General features: G+C 32.1%; 1 protein-coding gene and 1 long non-coding RNA gene across 3 annotated transcripts in view; one reads left to right on the top strand and one right to left on the bottom strand.

The window, feature by feature from the left end:
- LOC143255783 (uncharacterized) overlaps positions 1–19,658 on the bottom strand; it is a 29,420-nt gene that overhangs the window by 6,933 nt on the left and 2,829 nt on the right. The window lies entirely within an intron of this gene.
- LOC143255780 (putative inorganic phosphate cotransporter) lies at positions 142–19,509 on the top strand. Of its 2 annotated transcripts, XM_076511978.1 has the most exons (10): positions 142–354; positions 887–1,080; positions 2,594–2,827; positions 4,647–4,830; positions 5,790–5,923; positions 6,183–6,335; positions 11,226–11,358; positions 14,275–14,430; positions 16,129–16,214; positions 17,863–19,506. In XM_076511978.1, exons 1-10 carry the CDS (start codon positions 195–197, stop codon positions 18,070–18,072), a joined length of 1,644 nt encoding a protein of 547 aa, XP_076368093.1. In that variant the 5' UTR covers positions 142–194; the 3' UTR covers positions 18,073–19,506. The 2 variants fall into 2 exon arrangements, with proteins under 2 accessions (XP_076368093.1, XP_076368094.1); XM_076511979.1 differs by lacking the exon at positions 2,594–2,827 and having other exon boundaries at positions 17,863–19,509.

A 19,658-nucleotide genomic window follows, 5' to 3' on the forward strand; every position in this document is an offset into this window, starting at 1 on the left:
GATAAAGTACTCATGTGATGCTAACACATTGTCTGATGTCTGATGTTTTTGTTTTTTGTAAGTACTACGTAATTATGTTATCTCTATATTTAGCTTTTCTCGTGATTTCAACCACACAGAGACTTTATTCAGCTCAAACTGAAGGAACGATCATAGACTTTATAAAATACCTTATAGTATTAAAATAAATAATCATGACAATTAAGACGAATTCTTTCTCTGAATCCCTGAATGAAACAACAAAATTACTGACACAACGAAACACTCTAGGTACTGAAAAAAGATCCATAGAACCGACAGACGATGAGAAACAGCCACTGCTCTTAACAACAAACTCAAAAGCTTCATGTGGAGGTAAGATTTCTGTTAAACTGCTTCTCAAATAAACATAAATTGTTTTAATTAATGTTTAATGGTGTGCATTTTATTGAATTATATCAATCCATTTAGAGGAAATATTTACGTGTATTTTTTACTTATGAGAACGTGTAGTGACTTACAATATTCTATAAGTAATCGTTAACATTTATTTTTAATTTTCACCGATAGTATCACAATATTATGACAAAAGGTTTCATAACGTTTATCTAATGTTACTATTCTTGTTTTAACTATATTACATTGTATATCTGAAGTATAAAATTGATTTATTCTGTGTGTTGAAAGTTTCTCAAGATTCATTGTCAAATTACACATTGTTAAATTATTTATTTAAACTTTTTCCACGTCATAGATTCAATATTTTTCTTCACTTTGATCCAACTGATTTGTTACGCAATATGTATTATTTGTGAAGGTTTGAAATAAAACTAAAAATAGATTACAAATTTTATCTATCCATAGAAAGATTTGTTATTTTTTATATTACTCTTTTTCATATGTGAAGAATGTGTCCGTGCCCGATATGTCCTTGTGTTTCTTGCATTCATAAACTTTGTGAACAGCTATACAGTCAGAGTGAATTTGAATGTTGCCATAGTAGCTATGGTTAATTACACAGCGATTCACCATGACCAGCTATGGATAACTGAATGTCCAAATTCGGAAGGGGTCTTTAATTCTAACAACATGATAGAAAAGGTAGGTTTGTTTTTTAGAGAAATCAATTGAAAGGAAAACCTAGAAGATTTTGAAATCAATCTCAAAACAAAATAAGGCTAGTACTTGAAATTGTCAAATAAGTCAGCACGAACCAGAAGTTTTAAATGATGTATACAACTTTTATTCCTAAATATTTTACAATGTGTCCATAACTGATAGTTTTTACCAGTGTTTCGGTAAAAATAAAACCACGTACAAAAGCTTTTAAACGTATTAACAATATGATATATAATTTGAAAATATTTATGCTCTTCCGATCAAGTCCATTTCTGTAAATTCGAAGCCAAAGATTTAAATGTAACAAAATTACAGAAAAATATAAAATTAGAAAACAAGAAGTAGATATTACTTGATGGTGATTAGATGAACATGATAAATAATGTGGATCAGAATAATTTGATAATGATGGGTTGATTCTGTATGTGTCAAGTTTAACATCTCATGTTTATATACCCAAGTAATTCTTAAATACACAAGTTAATATCAATTTGTTATATTATTTTTCATATAATAATGTGTGTATTTTATACTACTAGAAAAAATTTAAAAATATAGATTTATGCTTGAAATTAAAATTATATAAGACAAGGAGATGCTGTCATATCGAGCTTAAGTCTCATTATATGAGAAAATTAGCACAGCACCAAAACTTTATAGAAATAGACATCAATATTGATATATTGTTAAATGAGATTGTTCCCAGCCTAAAAATTATAATAAAATACAAATAACGTACTCTACTTTTTAACGGATAGTTTTCGTTTTAAGACTGAGTTCAACAAAGCGAAACGAATTTCACTGTAACAGTATGCAACAAATATTTCATTCTGTTTGTGCTTTACCGTCATACCGTTTTGTACCTAAAATAAAAATATTTGGTCATTTAATAAAGAATACTACGACTAGAAACTTTAGAAAAGTTTTTATGCGGAGATGTGCCTATAGTAAGTTTAAGTTAGATTGCAGAAATACCCAGTGAAACTGTTGTAGCAGTATGAGATTGTTTTTTACAGTGCATGTGAGTAATTTTTAATGTCATGAGAAGAAGAAGGTCCATGACATCAAACTTTGTAATGCAGTAACCAGTAGATAGCATTCAGTTGAACGAGATTCATCATTCAACAAGACATTGATGTAAAACGTACTGCTCTACTGGAGGTGTTAAACTGATAGTGTTAATGAACTTTGTTCAAATTTAACAACAGCAATAGTATAAAAATATAACTTGTAAGCCAAAACAGAATTTGCTCTGGGATCCTTATTAAGCATTTCGATGTTGAGACTTTTGGATTCAGACTTATACCGATACAACGAACATTACACATCTAAATAATCCAAAGAATATCATACGATATTACTAAAAGAAATTCAAGTACGTTTTGGAATGGAAAATGAAACAGAAAAATGTTAAAAACGAACTTGTAGACACATCTTTAATATAATCAAAATTAATTTTAGTGTTGTTTTTAATTTTTCTTACATGCTATTTCAGGAAGGGGAGTTTATCTGGGATGAATACCTTCAAGGAATCATATTGGGATGTTTTTATTTTGGTTATTTTATAACAAACCTGTTTGGAGGCACGCTAGCAAAGAGATTCGGTGATAAAAGAGTATTTGGTTTAGGAATTCTTCTTTCATCTGTACTAACGCTTCTGACACCTCTGTCACTACGGCTTCCTATTGGAGTTTTTATTGTAAAACGAATAGTAGAGGGTCTTGGCCAGGTAAGAACACATAACTTATTTAAAGTAAACAAATATTTTAGGCTTAAAAGTTTGGATGTTAATGTTACTAACACAAATTATTTTGTTTCTTTTCAGGAAAGAAAGTTTATCTAGGATGAGAATACTCAAAAATTCATCTTAGGTTCTTTATATTTTGACTACATTCTAACAAACCTATTTGGAGGCATGTTAGCAAGGAGATTCGATTATAAAATAACATTTGGATAAGAATTTTTTCTGATATCTGTATTAACACTTCTGACCCCCCCCCCTGTCATTACGGTTTATAACTCTAGTCTAACAAAGGGTTTAGCTTGAGCCAGTGCACGTACTTTAAAGTATACAAACCCAAATTACGTATTAACCTTTAAGGCCAACGTTCTTTTCAAATAAGAATCTTTCAGCCGTATCAGACCTAATTATTTAATTTCCATATACTTTGTTTTAAAACCACAATTATTCAGCTGAAATGAATGGGTTATAAATTCACCACCCACTATTAAGTTTGAATATAATAATCTAAACACCCTATTCCCTGCTTGAAACTCAAGATGACCCTATTTAGATGTTTTTTTTACGGACATATTTCTTTAGAAGCATACTAAATATAAGCACTATTATGCCATTTCGGTATACCTGGCCCGAGTATACAAACGTATACATTTTCCTACGATCTTAAAATAGTGTCTCTCTGAAAGTAACTGGGCAATTTCGTAATACAAAAAGTTATTTATACACAGTGTCTTATTTTGATGTACAGTTACATGAGTTTGAGATAAGTAACATAACTACCCTCGTCTATACCTGTGAATGTCATTACATACGTAGACGAGTTAGAAACACACAAATAGATAGGTTTCAATATAAACAAAATCAAAACTACCCAAAAGAATGATGGACAATCGAACATAAACTTTTATTTTCTTTATTTTATTCGCATTTGCAAACAACAAAATCTTGAAAGAGAAATCTAAAAGCTGGTAAAGTATTTTGTACACTGATAAAATGCATGTTATTATTATTACACGATACAAGAGTCAACACTGCTCACAATTATTTCAAAATTATCCTTTTTATATTGTTACGAAAACCTACACGAGCTCACACTCATTTTATAAATATGTATATATTTGTTTAGTTCGTTGTACGATTTGTTTGTTTTTGAATTTCACGCAAATCTGTTAAAGGGTTATCTGCGCTAGCAGTTTCATTAAAATGTCGCTGTATGAGCTAAACTGCGATGTTTAGATTGTTAAAACATATTGTTTGGTCAAAACGTTGTTAACGTACCGTCGAATTTTTGAGAAGGTGCACTTATCTACTTTATCTGCACAACTTTGTGAACTCACGTGACGGAGAATCATAAATAAGTTATTATGCAAGTGTTAAAAACAAGAAAATAGTACCTTTGTTTGTTTGTTTAATTTTGCACAAAGCTACATGAGGGCTATCAGCGCTTGCCGATCTTACTTTTGCAGTGTAAGACAAGAGAGAAGCCAGTTAGTCATCACCTCCCACTGCCAACTCTAAGTTACTTTTAGTTGTTTATTTTATAAGTGGCGTTTCCCCATTGTTTCTTAACACGTTCTTTACATCAGTACCTTCTGCATGAATGTCAATAAGTTCAAATTTAAATGTTTCATAACGCTGTTTTCGTGACTTGTTGCAATATCTATGTTTGTGTATAAGGCCTCCTTTTCGAAATAATCTGACGTCACGAACAAGTTAATTGAACATAAGTTTGTTTTTCGCTTTTCGCGATAGGAACTGTTTTCATGGAAACTTAATATTGATTTGAGAATTTATATTTTTTCCACAGGGCGTGACGTGCCCAGCTATGCAATCTTTATTGGCAAGATGGATTCCAAAATCTGAACTAGGTTTCACAAGTACAATTGTCTACAACGGCGCTCAGATTGGCACTGTAGTCACAATGCCCTTGACTGGGGTATTGTCCAACTCTGATTTTCTTGGTGGTTGGCCATCTGCTTTCTATGTATTTGGTTAGTATAGTACCTTTCATGTCGTTATTTGTTTTAACTTACGACTATACACTATCGTTGCTTTCATGTAGAAATGTGTAATTTGCTCTGTCTCACTTTGAGAAATTTCTGAGAATTTTCAAGAATTTAAAGTTACTATAGTGCTGTAAATTATGAAAATCTGAGAAAGTGAAACTATTAAAAACTGTTGTAGCCTTTTAGGACACATAGTTAAATAAAAACAATGTTGAGAACTTATTAACACACGTTCAAACACGTTACAATAAGCTCATCTACTCATTCAACTATCTCTTTATGGAAAAACCATCTGTTCTAGTTGCACTAACATCGGTTACGTAATTTGCTCAGTAATACCATCTGTCGAAAGGATCTTAGTAACGTTTTCCACCTATAGAAATACCACTTGCCTTTCTAAAGCACGTGTAGTGTGCCTAGTAAGAGCAGTTACGTGTTGATACCCTATCTGTAGAAAGATGCTCTCTGTTGAGCAACACTTGAATTAAGATACCACGTAATATCTCCTAGTAACGTGATATCTGACAGTATGACAACTTCCAAGCTTTTGGGGTACAGTATGGACACGTAGATAGGACGCTCGATTTACACTTTGATAGTCGTGGATTCGAATACCCATCACATCAGATATGAGTTAAATGAACTGTGTCTGCCGCAGAGACTGAATTTCGAATTTTTAGCTTTATAAGCCGTCGAGCTTACCAATGAATCATCAGAATAGCTTATGTTAACAAATCGATCCCTTCTGCATGTTTGTGGATAAATTTCACTGGTAACTTTAATTATGTTTTTAGTAATTATTATTATTCACAATTATCTCTGGTTGCAACCTAAACCAAAGCAATTATCTTATCAATAATGTTACTTCCAGTATGGCAAATGTATACAATATAGTTTGAATTTTATTATTATTGTGGATCAGAAACCAGATCTTTATTTACCAGGTGCAATCACTTGTGTGAGCAGCATCTTTTGGATTTTATTTGTCCATGATTTTCCCTCGGATCATCCTCGAATATCCAAACAAGAACTCATGGAGATAGAAGCAGAAAAAGGAATTCAAAATAACAGGGAAATGGTAAGATGATTTAATGAAGATAATAAAGTCACATTTTATTTGTTGTTTATGAGATATATATAATGTATTTGTTTAGTTCCAGTGTTAATATGTTTTTTCATTTTTAAATTGAAAATTGTTACTTCTTATAAACTGTCTGTTTGATAAAAATTAAAATCTTTAGAAAAAAATGTATATATACGAAGAAAAATATGTTTCCTTACACCTTTAAATATAGTAATACAATATGCAATTAACCCAAGATAACATTACAAAAAAGGAAAACAAATCAATCCCATGGAGGCAAATCCTGACTTCTTTTCCTGTGTGGGCCGTTATAATAGCACACTACGGAAATTCCTGGGGATTCTATACAATCCTGATTGACTTACCAACTTACTTAAAGAACATTTTACACTTCGACATTGAACAGGTAAGAATTATATAGATTTATGTTTAAAATTACTTTCAGCATAATAGTTGATGTTGTTTTGAATTAAGCACAAAGTTATAAAATGGTCTATCTCTGTTCTGCCCACCACAGGTATCGAGACTCGGTTTTTAGCAGTGTGAGTCCGCAGTTATACCACTGTGCTAGTAAGGGGCCAGCATGATAGAATGTAAATTGTTAGTTCTTTGTTATTGTGTGTCTGTACTTCTCACACCAAAGCCACATCAGGTTATCTGTTCTGTCCACCGGGATGAATGGATCCCTTGATTGTAGAGGACTTACCGCTGTCCCAGAGGGGGACGTTATTGCTAGAAGTGAGATTATGGTGTTTCTCTTGTAGGTCTTATATATGTAATACAAATATTCAATTTCTTTATTTTGTAGTTAGTTTATATATATATATATATATATGTTATTGCATAAATGGAAAACCTCATGAACATCTATGTTCTCATGATTAGTTTGTTTGTTTATTTTAGAATTTCGCACAAACCTACACGAGAATTATCTGCGCTAGCCGTCTCAAATTTAACAGCATAAGGCTAGTGGTAAGGCAGCTAGTCATCACTACCCACCACCAACTCTTTTGCAAACGAATAGTGAGATTGACCATACTCAATATGACAACCCCACCGTTAAAATAACGAGCACGTTTGGTGTGGCGGGGATTCAAACCCAGGACTCTCGGATAACAAGTCGAGTATCTGAACCACATGGCCATTGTTCTCGTAAGCTGGGCGTGTCTATTCAATTTATTCACTTTTACTGAAGAAACTGTCACAGGTTGGAAATATTTTCATATTTAATATTTTTCGCGTTCAGTTGTCGTTGTTCTACAAACAGCTTGTGATTTGCATATCACAGTCTAAGAATCCCTTATTTCATCTATTAGATTAAAGTCAGGAATGATTATGCGCAGATAGTCCATGATAAGCTGTGGGCAGGATAACCACAACCTCAAATGATAACGTTATGATCATTTACTTGTACGTTTCTTTGCACGTGTTAATCATCTGACGTAAATAATATTGTCAAAAGATCTCAGCTTTTATGATGGTTCGTATTTGCAAAGAATGTAATTTATCTGTTAAGCAAAACCCCATAATTTATCGATTAATCGTTGGAGAATCTTATGTACATTTGCGAACCGCCATGTTTGTTTGTTCGTCGTCTGTCTCCTGTTTACGCGTTGCGTTTGAAAGGCTAGTAACGCAGGCAAAAACTCAATATTCATTTTTAAATGACTGATTTGTTTGTTTGTTTTTAATTTCGCCCAAAGCTACTCGAGGGCTATCTGCGCTAGCCGTCCCTAATTTAGCAGTGTAAGACTAGAAGGAGGGCAACTAATCATCTCCACCCACTGCCAACTCTTGAGCTACTATTTTACCAACGAATAGTTGGATTGACCGTTACATTATAACGCCCTCACGGCTGGGAGGGCGAGCATGTTTTTGTGCGACCAGGATTTGAACCCGTGACCCTCGGATTACGAGTCGAACGCCTTAACACGCTAGGCCATGCCGAGCCATTTAAAAAACCATCATCACCCGGTATTCCCAGGTGGTCACCCTCCCAAGTACTAATCGGGCCCGACGTTGCTTATCTTCGTGGATCAAAATGACTGGAGAACAGACATGAATAATGTTGGTGCCATATTTTATGGCGCAAGCAGGATATTTAACAGTAGTTGTTAGGAATTACTTACACTATCTTTCAAATTTCAAACTCCTCACTGGGATAGGTGTAATTATATTCCCCACGCTGGACACAATAGATAGCCTGATATGGCTTTGCTATAAGAAAAAGACGTTTCGAAATGTGAAGTAATTTAAAATTAAAAATGCAGATTTATTATATGTTATTGTTGAGTGGCTCTTAGCATTACAGAAATTATTGGCTTTGAAAGAAATCAAGAGTGCAGCACAATTATCACAATGTAGTAATTTCAATTGGCACATTAAGTTAAACATTTCCCGACGATGACCGAAGAAGGTCGAAACGTTGTTTGCTCTTCTATGTAAAATATTTTCTCAACCCAAACGAGCCGTTTTTACATATATATTTCTCTACAAGTGGGTTTTCTTGACATCACTTATTATTTCCCGTCATTGTGGACGAGTACTTTTGCTTGTAGGGCCCAGCATGACCAAGTGTTTAGGGCGCTTGACTCATAATCCTAGGGGCGCGGGTTCGAATCCCAGTCGCAACCAAATATGCTCGCCCTTTCATCCATGGAGGCGTTATAATGTCACAGTCAATCGCACTATTCGTGGATAAAAGAGTAGCCCAAGAGTTGGCAGGGGGTGGTGATGACTAGCTGCCTTCCTTCTAGTCTTACACTGCAAAATTAGGGACGGCTAGCGCAGATCGCCCTCGAATAGCTTTGAACAAAATTCAAAACAAAAACATACTTTTGCTTGTAATTTCACAAATCTGTATTTTCTTAATACTATAGTTCATTAAAATAATGTAGAAGAACTTCCAAATATCCAATATTACAGTAAAAGATATAATTAACTTCTATTCAGAGCAAGCTATATAATTAGAGCGAAATTTCAAACCAAGTACTCTTCTCAGTCAGCGGCAGATTTACGGATTCATAACGCTAATATTTTCAGTGTAGTTCCAGTGGTGATTATTGGAAATACAGTTTGTATTACAGCTTGGCGGTAAAACGTAAAAATAAAACAAACTGAAAATAATCCTGACTGTCAATACAATTAATGAAATATACTTTTTATTTATAAAGATTTAAATCAATTAAGTAAACTAGATATTAAAAATATTTTCATCCGCTATCTTCCCAGAAATGTAAAATTCTATATGAATTTGCTTATTATTTTACACTTTTTCCCCCTTAGTTTTCTGTTAGTTAAAACATTTGAAACAAATCGGACGTTTTACATGACACTTCCCTCTAACGAACAACAGAGTTATTATAATATAGATACTATTAATTTTATTACATATATATTTGCTGTCGTGTGCCAGATACAACATGTGATGTTTTTCACGTTGTGACCTTTATAAGAAAACATAAATAAATAACATGATATATTCTTCTCCGACTGCATAACACACCTTTAGTTTGGGAGTTTTTGTTTTGTTAAGTCTTTGGAAACATAAGTAATTTTTAACAATTAAAATTGCTGTATACAACACACATAGAAGAGCAATCGATGTGGACTCAAGAGTTATCCCAATGTGGCTTCGCCATAAGAAAACTCCAATACACCCAATCGATGTAAAATACAAAATTATAACACGTTATTAAAATAAATGTCGCAATTAATTATTTAAATATTTATTTGTAACCTTTGCTTCAAATATAACGTTTAGCAGAAACACTGGGTCTAATATTAATAAGTATTTAAATTTTGTAACGCTAAGTCTAGGCTGCATTTTACTTTAAACATTACCTATCGTGGTTTGGTTTGTTTTAAATTTCGCGCAAAGCTACAAGAGGGCTATCTGCGTTAGCCGTCCCTAATTTAGCAGCGCAATACTAGTCATCACTACCCACCGCCAACTCTTCGGCTACAATTTTATCAGCGAATAGTGGGATTGAACGTCACATTATAACGCCACCACGGTTGAAAGGATGAACATGTTTGGTGTGATAGGAATTCAAACCCGCGACCCTCAGATTACAATTCGAGTGCACTCATCATTTGGCTTTCTCAAGGACCCTTGTCAACTCAGAAAAATTTAATAGTACACTACATTTTAAATTAACTAACATTCATAGTTGTTTATATATTATATATGGTAATCCAACACACTGAAAATAACATTTCAAAATCACAATTCATGACATTACGGATACTCGTTAATGATGAAAATGTATTTATTCTTCATATTAAAGAAACGGAATTTTTTTTCTTTAATCCTGGGTCCTAAACGAAACTAGAAAGATTTCTACAAGAAAAAAATAACGCATAAATCCGGAACCAAAAATGGCCCGGCATTACCAGGTTGGTTAAGGCGTTCGACTCGTAATCTGAGGGATGCGGGCTCGGATTTCCATCGCACCAAACATGCTTGCCCTTTCAGCTGTGGTGGCGTTATAATGTGACGGTCCATCGCACTATTCGTTGGTAAAAGAGTAGCCAAGAGTTGGCGGTGGGTGGTGATGACGAGCCATTCATCTAGACTTACACCGCAGATAACCCTCAAGTAGCTTTGAACAAAACTCTAAAAACAAACAAATCAGAAACTTCTAGAACACCACTTGTCATCACGTGTCATCTATAGACTATCAACTTTACACAAGTAAGTCACACACACAAGTATTTTTCCCTAACCTCCTTTTAGTTTCATATAAACACGATACCAATATTAACATAACTACACATAGGAATGCTAGTAGATTATTATATGAAAGTGCTAGCTACCATATTTAACTTGCTTGATTGTTTGGAATTAAGCACAAAGGACTATCTGTACTCTGTCCACCACGGGTATCGAAATCCGGTTTCTAGATGTGTGAGTCGTCAGATATACAGCTGTGCCACTTGGAGGCACATATTTAATACTAACCCTAATGAAACAATAGCTTACTGTTTCAATTCCAATGCCCACGTTTCCCCTCCCTCCCGAAACGGCGAGGCGAAGATGTATCATTTATGATTAGGCTACAATATTTTAAAACTAACCACCTTCCCACACTGGACCCCACGCATAGAGAAAAACATTAATATTTAGAATTATATACCTCAAATCTTAGTAAGGAGATCATGCAAATATAAATAGTTATGATAATTAAAAAACAAAATAGGTTTTACAAGTGATTTTATGCTGTTTATAATAATCTCTATTTCTCTGTATGTTGATTAATGTCATTGACTAATTTCCTTATTTCATTCTTAACAGAACGGGTTCTTATCTGCTCTGCCTTATCTTTGTCAGTTTGCGATTGGCTGCTTAGCGGGGTATGCTGTAGATTTGATTTATCGTAAAAACTGGTTTAGAGTGACTGTGTTAAGGAAAATATCTAATTCTTTTGGTAAGTTTTTAACGTTTATATGCACATTTTTCACTTCATCTAATTAGGTTATTATTCTAAATAATTATTCTGTAATATACACCACGTTATCTTTCAAAGTAATTTTGTGGCCTGAGAAAGAAAACAAACAAATCCAACCTTTTACTGAAATTTTTATTGTTTTAGAAAACTTGCTTTAATTATACGTGAACTAAAACCATGATATTTTCTAAAACTACTATTCATAATGCTAGTGGTTTAAGGATTAAGTTTATCTTAATCTTAATGGATAAAGACGATGTGCTGTTATGTATTATAATATATCCCAGACGAATTTCCAATTTATTGTATTACGTCTTACGATTTGGATTTAGAAATTAATTAAATGTCAAAATGTATTGATTTTTTTATATTTGCCAACAGGATTGATACACACAGTTTTCTTTCTTAACACATATCTATACAATGCAGTTTATAATAATGGATATTACGAATAATGATTTATATTAAATCATTATATGATTTATAATGATGTAATAATGTGTGTTCCATCTCGTCTGAAATTGAATATTTTATCAACTGTTCACGATGAGTGAATTAATTCTGTGTTAATACACAGGTACACTTCACTTGAGGGTAGGCTAGCTAGCTTCTTCAAAAGTAAGTTTTTTTCCGCTGCAGTTATTCGATGTCCTTATAGAAATACTAATGTCCGAAGTTAATTTACTGAAGATAAACAGCTTGTACTATTTGTTTGTTTTGAAGTTCGTGCAAAGTTACACAAGGGCTATCCGCCCTAGTTATCCCTGATTTAGCAGTGTAAAAGTATCCATCTCTTTGGCTATTTTTACAAACGAATAATTGGATTTAATATAACATTACAACGAGGGCAGTGCTATAAAAAGCTTGCATGTTTAGTGTGACGGATGACTCTAAGATTACAAGTCGAGCGCCCTTACCACCTGGCCATACCGGAGTTTTGTAATGTTTGAATATTCCTGGTCAAATATCTGTAGTTTTCCAATTAATAATCGTTTAATACAATAACAGATTCCAAGCATACTAACTGCGCCAAACCAATAATATTAAACTGTCTCTTAGTGCGTGGATTTATAAACATTCAGGGTGAAGTTTTCCAAAGTTCAGTTGTTCGAAAATACGCTAGTGCTTTATTAAAATATATATTGTTGATTCTTACACTCGAGAATCTTCTGCAAATTTAGAGAATATACATGACTTCGAAATACACATTTAACAATGCATTTATAATTATATATTAAACTGAGGCAATCGTACATATTAAAATGTTCACTATTTAGTTTCAGATTAATCTACTGTAGATTTCGTTAAATATTTTCGTGAGCCGTCACAACTATTTGTAAACAAACTAAAACCATTTTCGTCGTTAAAGATGTAACTACATGTCAATATAAAACAATTGAAGGAAGAACGTGGTAACCCAAAACATATTTTGTGTTAATTAAATAAGATAATTCGCTATGATAATATATATATATATATGTAGATATGCTTAGTTTTGTGTGATAAGCTATTTTGAAATAAAGTGTAATTTTATTCTATATTCGGCTCAATTTTTTTCTATTTAACAGAAATGTAAAAATAAAATATCACACCTATATCATAGTTACCGCTATTTAACATATGTCCAATAATCAGCTCTTGTGAGCTGCCTTATGTTTAGAGCTAGTAACGTCACACACTATCAAATAATCTAACACTGTTTATCCAAATATCCTGATGGTAAACACTTAGAATATAACCTGATATCGCCAGCTGTATAGTTCCTTTATAAAGATTAAATTAGATATTTTAGTACACAGATGTAGTATCAAACTTGTTGTATGAAATTATATCGCTTGAAATGCTCACCCTATTAATTTTTAAATGAACAATTTAAAATTAAATTACAATATTACCAGCCTAAATCTGTTAAGTTTGCAGAAATAAATAGTCATAGTAAATAAAGTGTTGTAAAAATATTTAATACGTTTATTTGATTAGAAAAAATAATGACAATATTTTTATTCTACACTACTTATACCACTCTGCTACTCGTCTCTGTAGTTGAAAGCAGTTACATTCATACTGGTAACTTATTTCAGATGTCAAACATCTCTTAGTTTTTGCAGTTGGTGTCGTTTCCTGGGCTTTAATTAGTCAATATACGTTAATAGGAAAGGAACTATCAAGTTTTTCATCTACTGATATCGAAATGCTTCAAGGAAAGGGAATTGTTGATAGATATTATTGGGAATTTAGTTGAAATATAGGATGTTAAAATATCTATATTCATTACTGTGTTAACTTGGAGTTTCTGATTTAAGTAGAAAGCTGCCTTGCTTTTCTTATAAACTAATATTGACCAATTAAATCACAAAACTAATACAACTTCACAGAAAACTTTCCCTTTTTTTTCTATATCTTTACTCCAGAAGATATGAAGGTATCGCAAAACAACGTAATATGGTATGTTTTGAAAAATAAAGTTTTTGGCTTGTTTGTTTGCTGTGCTGGACATACCACAGGTATTGAAACCCGGTTTTAGCATTATAAACCTTCATAATTTCGATGAGCTATTGGTTAAAAAAAAAAGCATAGAGAAACTATCACCGGAACAATTTTTATTTAATTTATTTTGTTATCTTTGTATAGAATCCAGTATTTCAGATTTATTTGCATATTAACATATTTATTGCAGGTTCTGGTATTTTCTCAGTTTTATTCAATATATATTTGAGTGATATTTATTTAAATCTAACATTAGATTCATAATTCGCTACTTTCTTCAAATACTATATAAATTTAACTTCACTATGGTGAGAAGAAGTCAACAAAAACACCATTTTTATTGTATTTTCATTTATTCTTCCGAATTATTGTGTTAATTATTATTATTATACGTATTCTCTCTTCTAGGCTTTTACGGTTCAGCTCTATGTTTAATTGCAGTGACTCTGGCCGATTGTAACCATGTTTTAGCCGTCACTATTTTGGCTTTAAACATGGGTTTCAACGGGTTCACATTTCCCGGATTTTTAGTTGTGGGTGTTGACATGGCTCCAAATTATGCCGGTAAGACTGCCATCTTTTATCTTAATCATTAAATCCTAATTGTCAATTCACCTTGCTAAACTTGATGTGGTAGTACAGGAACAAGACATTTCAATTACGTATATGTAATCTCAGTTCATAGTTTGCAAATGAACCAAATACTATTCCACACATGTAAAATAAACAAAAAAGATGAATTTTTTTCTTGTTGTTTTACAAGTTCATTTATTAAGTTTGTTTAAGTTATATATTCGATAAAATATACAAGCTACACTAGTTGTTACTGATTTTGAAGTGATAGCCTAGTACGACGGTAGCTAGTTCACAACACCTATCGCCATATCTTGTGTTACGCTAAATGACTATTATAAAGTACTAGCAACGCTATTTGGAAATAATGGAACGAGAAACATGAATCATTGGATACGTACTCGAGCATACTAACCGGGAGGTCACGCTCAGCTATTCTATTAAGTCATTAATTTAATTGTTTATGTTACATTATTTTTAACACAGGAAATTCGCATAACAATGACTCATAGGAGATCTGCTTGATAGTTATAATTTAGTGAATTTTATATTCTATACAATTTCTTTATTATCTTTAGAAAAACACCTCAAAAACGTGAAACAATTAATAGAGTACATAATCAAAAATATAGAGAACGTGTTAAAACAGATGTTAAAATATATGATGAAAGATTATCGCGTAAAAAGCAGCATTTATTTAATGTTGAAGTTTTGTTTTATGTCAAGCATCATATTAAAACCTGATGGTTGTTTATGAATAATAATAGACTACTTATCTTTAACCAAATCAAGTACAGAAACTTCTTATACGTATTTAGATTGTGAAATAATATTACATATCAGATCAGCTATTAAAATGTTACGCAACGCTCATTCATAAACACATTTGATTATCTTTAATAAACAATGTCATTTATATATATTTTATTGTCAATTTTTGGTGTATCCAAAATCAATACATTCATAATTAATCAAACCTAGCCTTCTGTAGTCTTTAATATGAAAATAACATTGAGATAGTTCTCCAACAACAATTATTCTACTTATAATATTAAATGAAACACCTGTAAATAGGAAAACATTTCGTAATGAACAAGGAAAATAAGCCAAACGAGACAGCAGTAAGTGTACAGAATTACATCGCTAAAATTTGGGTTTAATTCCCCTCAGTAGACATGACAAGTAACCCAATGTAGTTTTGCTCTATAAACAAAAACGGTCATAACCGAATTCAGAGGTAACACTGAAATGGAGTGTACACCTTTTAAATACAGTGATAACGCGAGATTCCAGGTGTTCTAACAGTATTGTGGCAATCTAACTTAACATTCTCGGTTTATAAACACGTAACCAGATTATGATTATCTTGATTGGTTTGAAATATATTATTTGAATTAGAAATTCAGGAAAAAAATGAAAGTACGATATATTGTTACGTAGAACGTGGAATTGAAAAACTAGATGCAGAACATTCACAACGTTTTCTTGTTTTAGTTTCACAAGTATTGATTAATTTCTCAATTCTTAAGAATGAACTTTAAAACTAGCAATATACTACCATCATAAGGCTTAATATACTCCCGTTATGATCTTTAGTCTGGTAACAAGAAGATAAAAGTGAACAACTTCTTTGATAAGTAAATTTTATTTTGTTTGACATAGAAGAACATGCAATATTTTTCTGTACAGGAGTTCTCATGGGACTTTCGAACGGAATAGCAACAGCGAATGGGTTCATTGTTCCTTATGTTGTTGGTAGCCTTACTCAAGGACGGGTAGGTGAAGCAATACTTACCCTAATATGTACACAGTAATTAACTTACTTCTATATGTCAAGAGTTATCGTGTTATCCAGATTTCATAGTAAAACCTTAAGTGTAAAAAAGAAAGAAGGAAATAATAGAAACCTAAAATGTTTTATAGATCTCTAAAGCAGTTTTCAAATACTTCACAATTTTGTAAATATTATTTCCCTTTCCATTTGAAGAAACTAATTTTAAAACATCATGTTTTCTTCCTATAAAACGATATCATCCCAAAGTGTTCATGTATTTGAGTAGAACAAGTATTTTAAAGATATCCAATATTAAGAAAAGCACACAATACAGATTAGAAAAAAGTGATATTTTGGGGTTAAAAAAGATAAAATTGAAATTCAAGCATGGCACAAGGTCAACATGAAGATATTCATTGACCTCTTGGTATCTCAAATACTGCGAAATACTGTTTGAAACTTCGTGTAAACATGGCTACAAAATGAATGATTTTAATACCTATCTTATTAGGATTTCATAATTGTTCTGATCATGTGTGGAATTTTTGATATAAAGTGTTTCTTTGTTATGTGTAATAATAATGAGATGTCATCTGTTTGGTTTAATGGGTTTTCACACTCTTGGATAAATTCTTTAAAAATGGTTTTGGGTATTTCTCAGATAGGGATTTTAGTGAGTGTGATTGGTGGTTATTTGTTTGAAATGCATTTTGTTGTCATTCAGTAGCTGTTTTCTCATTTTTCTGTGTTTGTTTAATTTGTTGATTTGGTTTTTATTTATGCTAATTGTGTTAGCCAACCATAATGTCGTACTAGACTAGAGGGAAAGCACCTAATCAACACCACTTACCGTCAATTATTGGTTTACTTTTTTACAAGCAAACAGTGAGGTTAACCATCACATTTTACGACCCCACAGCTGAAAGAGCGAGCATATTCCGTGACGGAAATTTGAGCTTCCAGTCTGTGGTTTGCGAGCAGAATACCCTAACCACTAAGCGAGTTAAAAATAGTATAAAAATTACAGGCGTACGTTTTTTTGTCCATGCTGAAAATTAATATTTGTACTCGACTTTCTTAATTTCAACTCGCACATTTTTCAGAATGTCTTCACAAATGTACTACAAATGGAGTAGTTTGATTAAAGAAAAGTCCGTAAACACATACAAAATAAACAATTATTAATTATATTACAGTCATATAATTCCCATATGTTTGTGACATGTTTTAATTATCAAGAACTTTTGTTCGTGGGACAAGAAACATTTTTATTTCAGATTGAAGGTTCTGTGTTCTTGTCACAACTGTATTACAGAATTAATTACATAAATTGTTGTTTCATAATTTTAGGTTTCGCTAAACACAACTATTTCACTGTTAAGTACTATAAACTACATATATTTAAAACTTGTTGCTACCAAATGCTGGATTTTCTCTAATATTAAACTCACCTTTTTCAAATCAAATATGTATATTATTTTTATTTTCTGGATTTGATTATTTTTAAAAAATTCATTATATCCTTGATATACTGTTCACTTGTTACTTGTTTTGACTTGGTAGTAAATTTTATCTTATACTACGATTATGTTAACGTTACTTATACTGACGAGTTTCTCTTTCCAACGTATTGTAATTTGTTTGTTCAGCAAACCCTGCAACAGTGGAAGAAAGTATTCTCTATCGGAGCTGCAATTTACACTTTCTGTGGAACATTCTTTGTAATTTTTGGTTCAGCTGAGTTACAGCCATGGAATAATATTGAAAGTTCCAAGACTGAAGAACCAGCTTGTCCTACGTCAGTTGTTTCATCAAATACTCCCAAAAAACGCACTTCAGCAGAAAAAAACAATTCGTGATTATTTGAGAGATTACATACCTGGACAACTTGATTTAGCGAAACAATTCCACCATATTGTACTGGAACATGTTTCACTAGCTCGGACAATCAAGGTGACAGTATGCAGATGGTGTAGATTCTTGGTATTCTAATCCGAAAAAGAGAAATAACAAAGTGTACTTTCAATACTAGCAAATACAGTAAACTCAATCTTGAATTAATATTTAGCTAGAATACGGAAGTACATGATAGATGTATTTTGATTTTTAAATTAGGAAACATATTTACACACTGATATGAATAATTTATTGTCTGAATCTTTGCTATTCAAAAATCTCGTCAGAAAACAAACTCTTTGGCTTTATTGGATAACTGCAACCGTTTGAATGGGCTTTTAATGTTACTGTTTAATCTGTTTAACGTTCGTATTTTAGTGGCTGGTTTTGTTAACAAGCTGTTGGCAACATTGAGTCGAAGACCAACCATGGCCCACGTTTTTCAGTTAAATTATACTTGTGTACTTTTAAGAACCTATTGAATGAAAATAATAATCTATAACAAAATGCCAACCACACAATTCTTATTGGTTATACTGACGAGGCCATTTTAAATATCAAGACTCATTAGACTGGCTTTAGAATCAAAGACAGAACTTATAGTTCGGTTGTTAACCACTTCTTACTTAGATCCTGTAGTCGTTTATCTCTTACTTGATTATTATTAGTTTAGTGGTATTTATGTATTACCAACTTTAAGTATAAAATACGTGTAACAAACTATCATTAAGTTCTTGTACATAAATTCAAAATCTACCTTGAAGAATGAAGTAGACGTTATCTTTTTTTCCAGAGTAACACTATATATGTAAAAACGGCTCGTTTGGGTTGAGAAATTTTTTTACGTAGAGGAGTGAACCAACCAACCCAAACGAGCCGTTATTACATATATAATTCTCTGCAAATGGGTTTTCTCGACATCACTGATTACCAGAGTAACACTGTTCAAAGTAAAGGCATACGTTCTGGAAGATAGCAGAGTACACTTTCGTGTCGAAAAAATGTTCAGATCCCTAAATGGAAACTATATTAATACATATAGAACATCCTTGTAAATACATTTCCTCCTGATTTAGCATACTTATACATTAAAGTAAAAAACAGAGTTTGGGTTTGTAAAATATTTTACGGTCTATTAATAAATAAACAGATCGAAAACGTTATTAATTTTAATTGTTTATTAAATGTGATAATAGAAACCACCTTAAATGAAGTATGAAAATAGTTTATAAGCCTTGAAATTCACTGGTTTTTACGAACACAAAATGCTCTATGCTCGTGTACTTTCAGACTAAAAACACTAAATTTAGTTTTAAATAGCAGAAAAATGAAGACTGTGATCTCTTTTGATCACGAGAAGCAGTGGACATGTTTGATCTATGTATACAGTGTTTGGTACATATAAATACTTATGAAAGAAAATAAAAATAATGAACAAATTGATAAGATTTTTATGTATTTAAAATTTTTCTTTTTTCACAAATTACCAACAAGTAAAACTGATAGACTTAAAAATTAAAACATAAAAGTTTACACAACTTTACTATAT

This window comes from Tachypleus tridentatus, chromosome 7, assembly GCF_004210375.1.
Source record: "Tachypleus tridentatus isolate NWPU-2018 chromosome 7, ASM421037v1, whole genome shotgun sequence".
Classification (NCBI taxonomy): domain Eukaryota; kingdom Metazoa; phylum Arthropoda; class Merostomata; order Xiphosura; family Limulidae; genus Tachypleus; species Tachypleus tridentatus.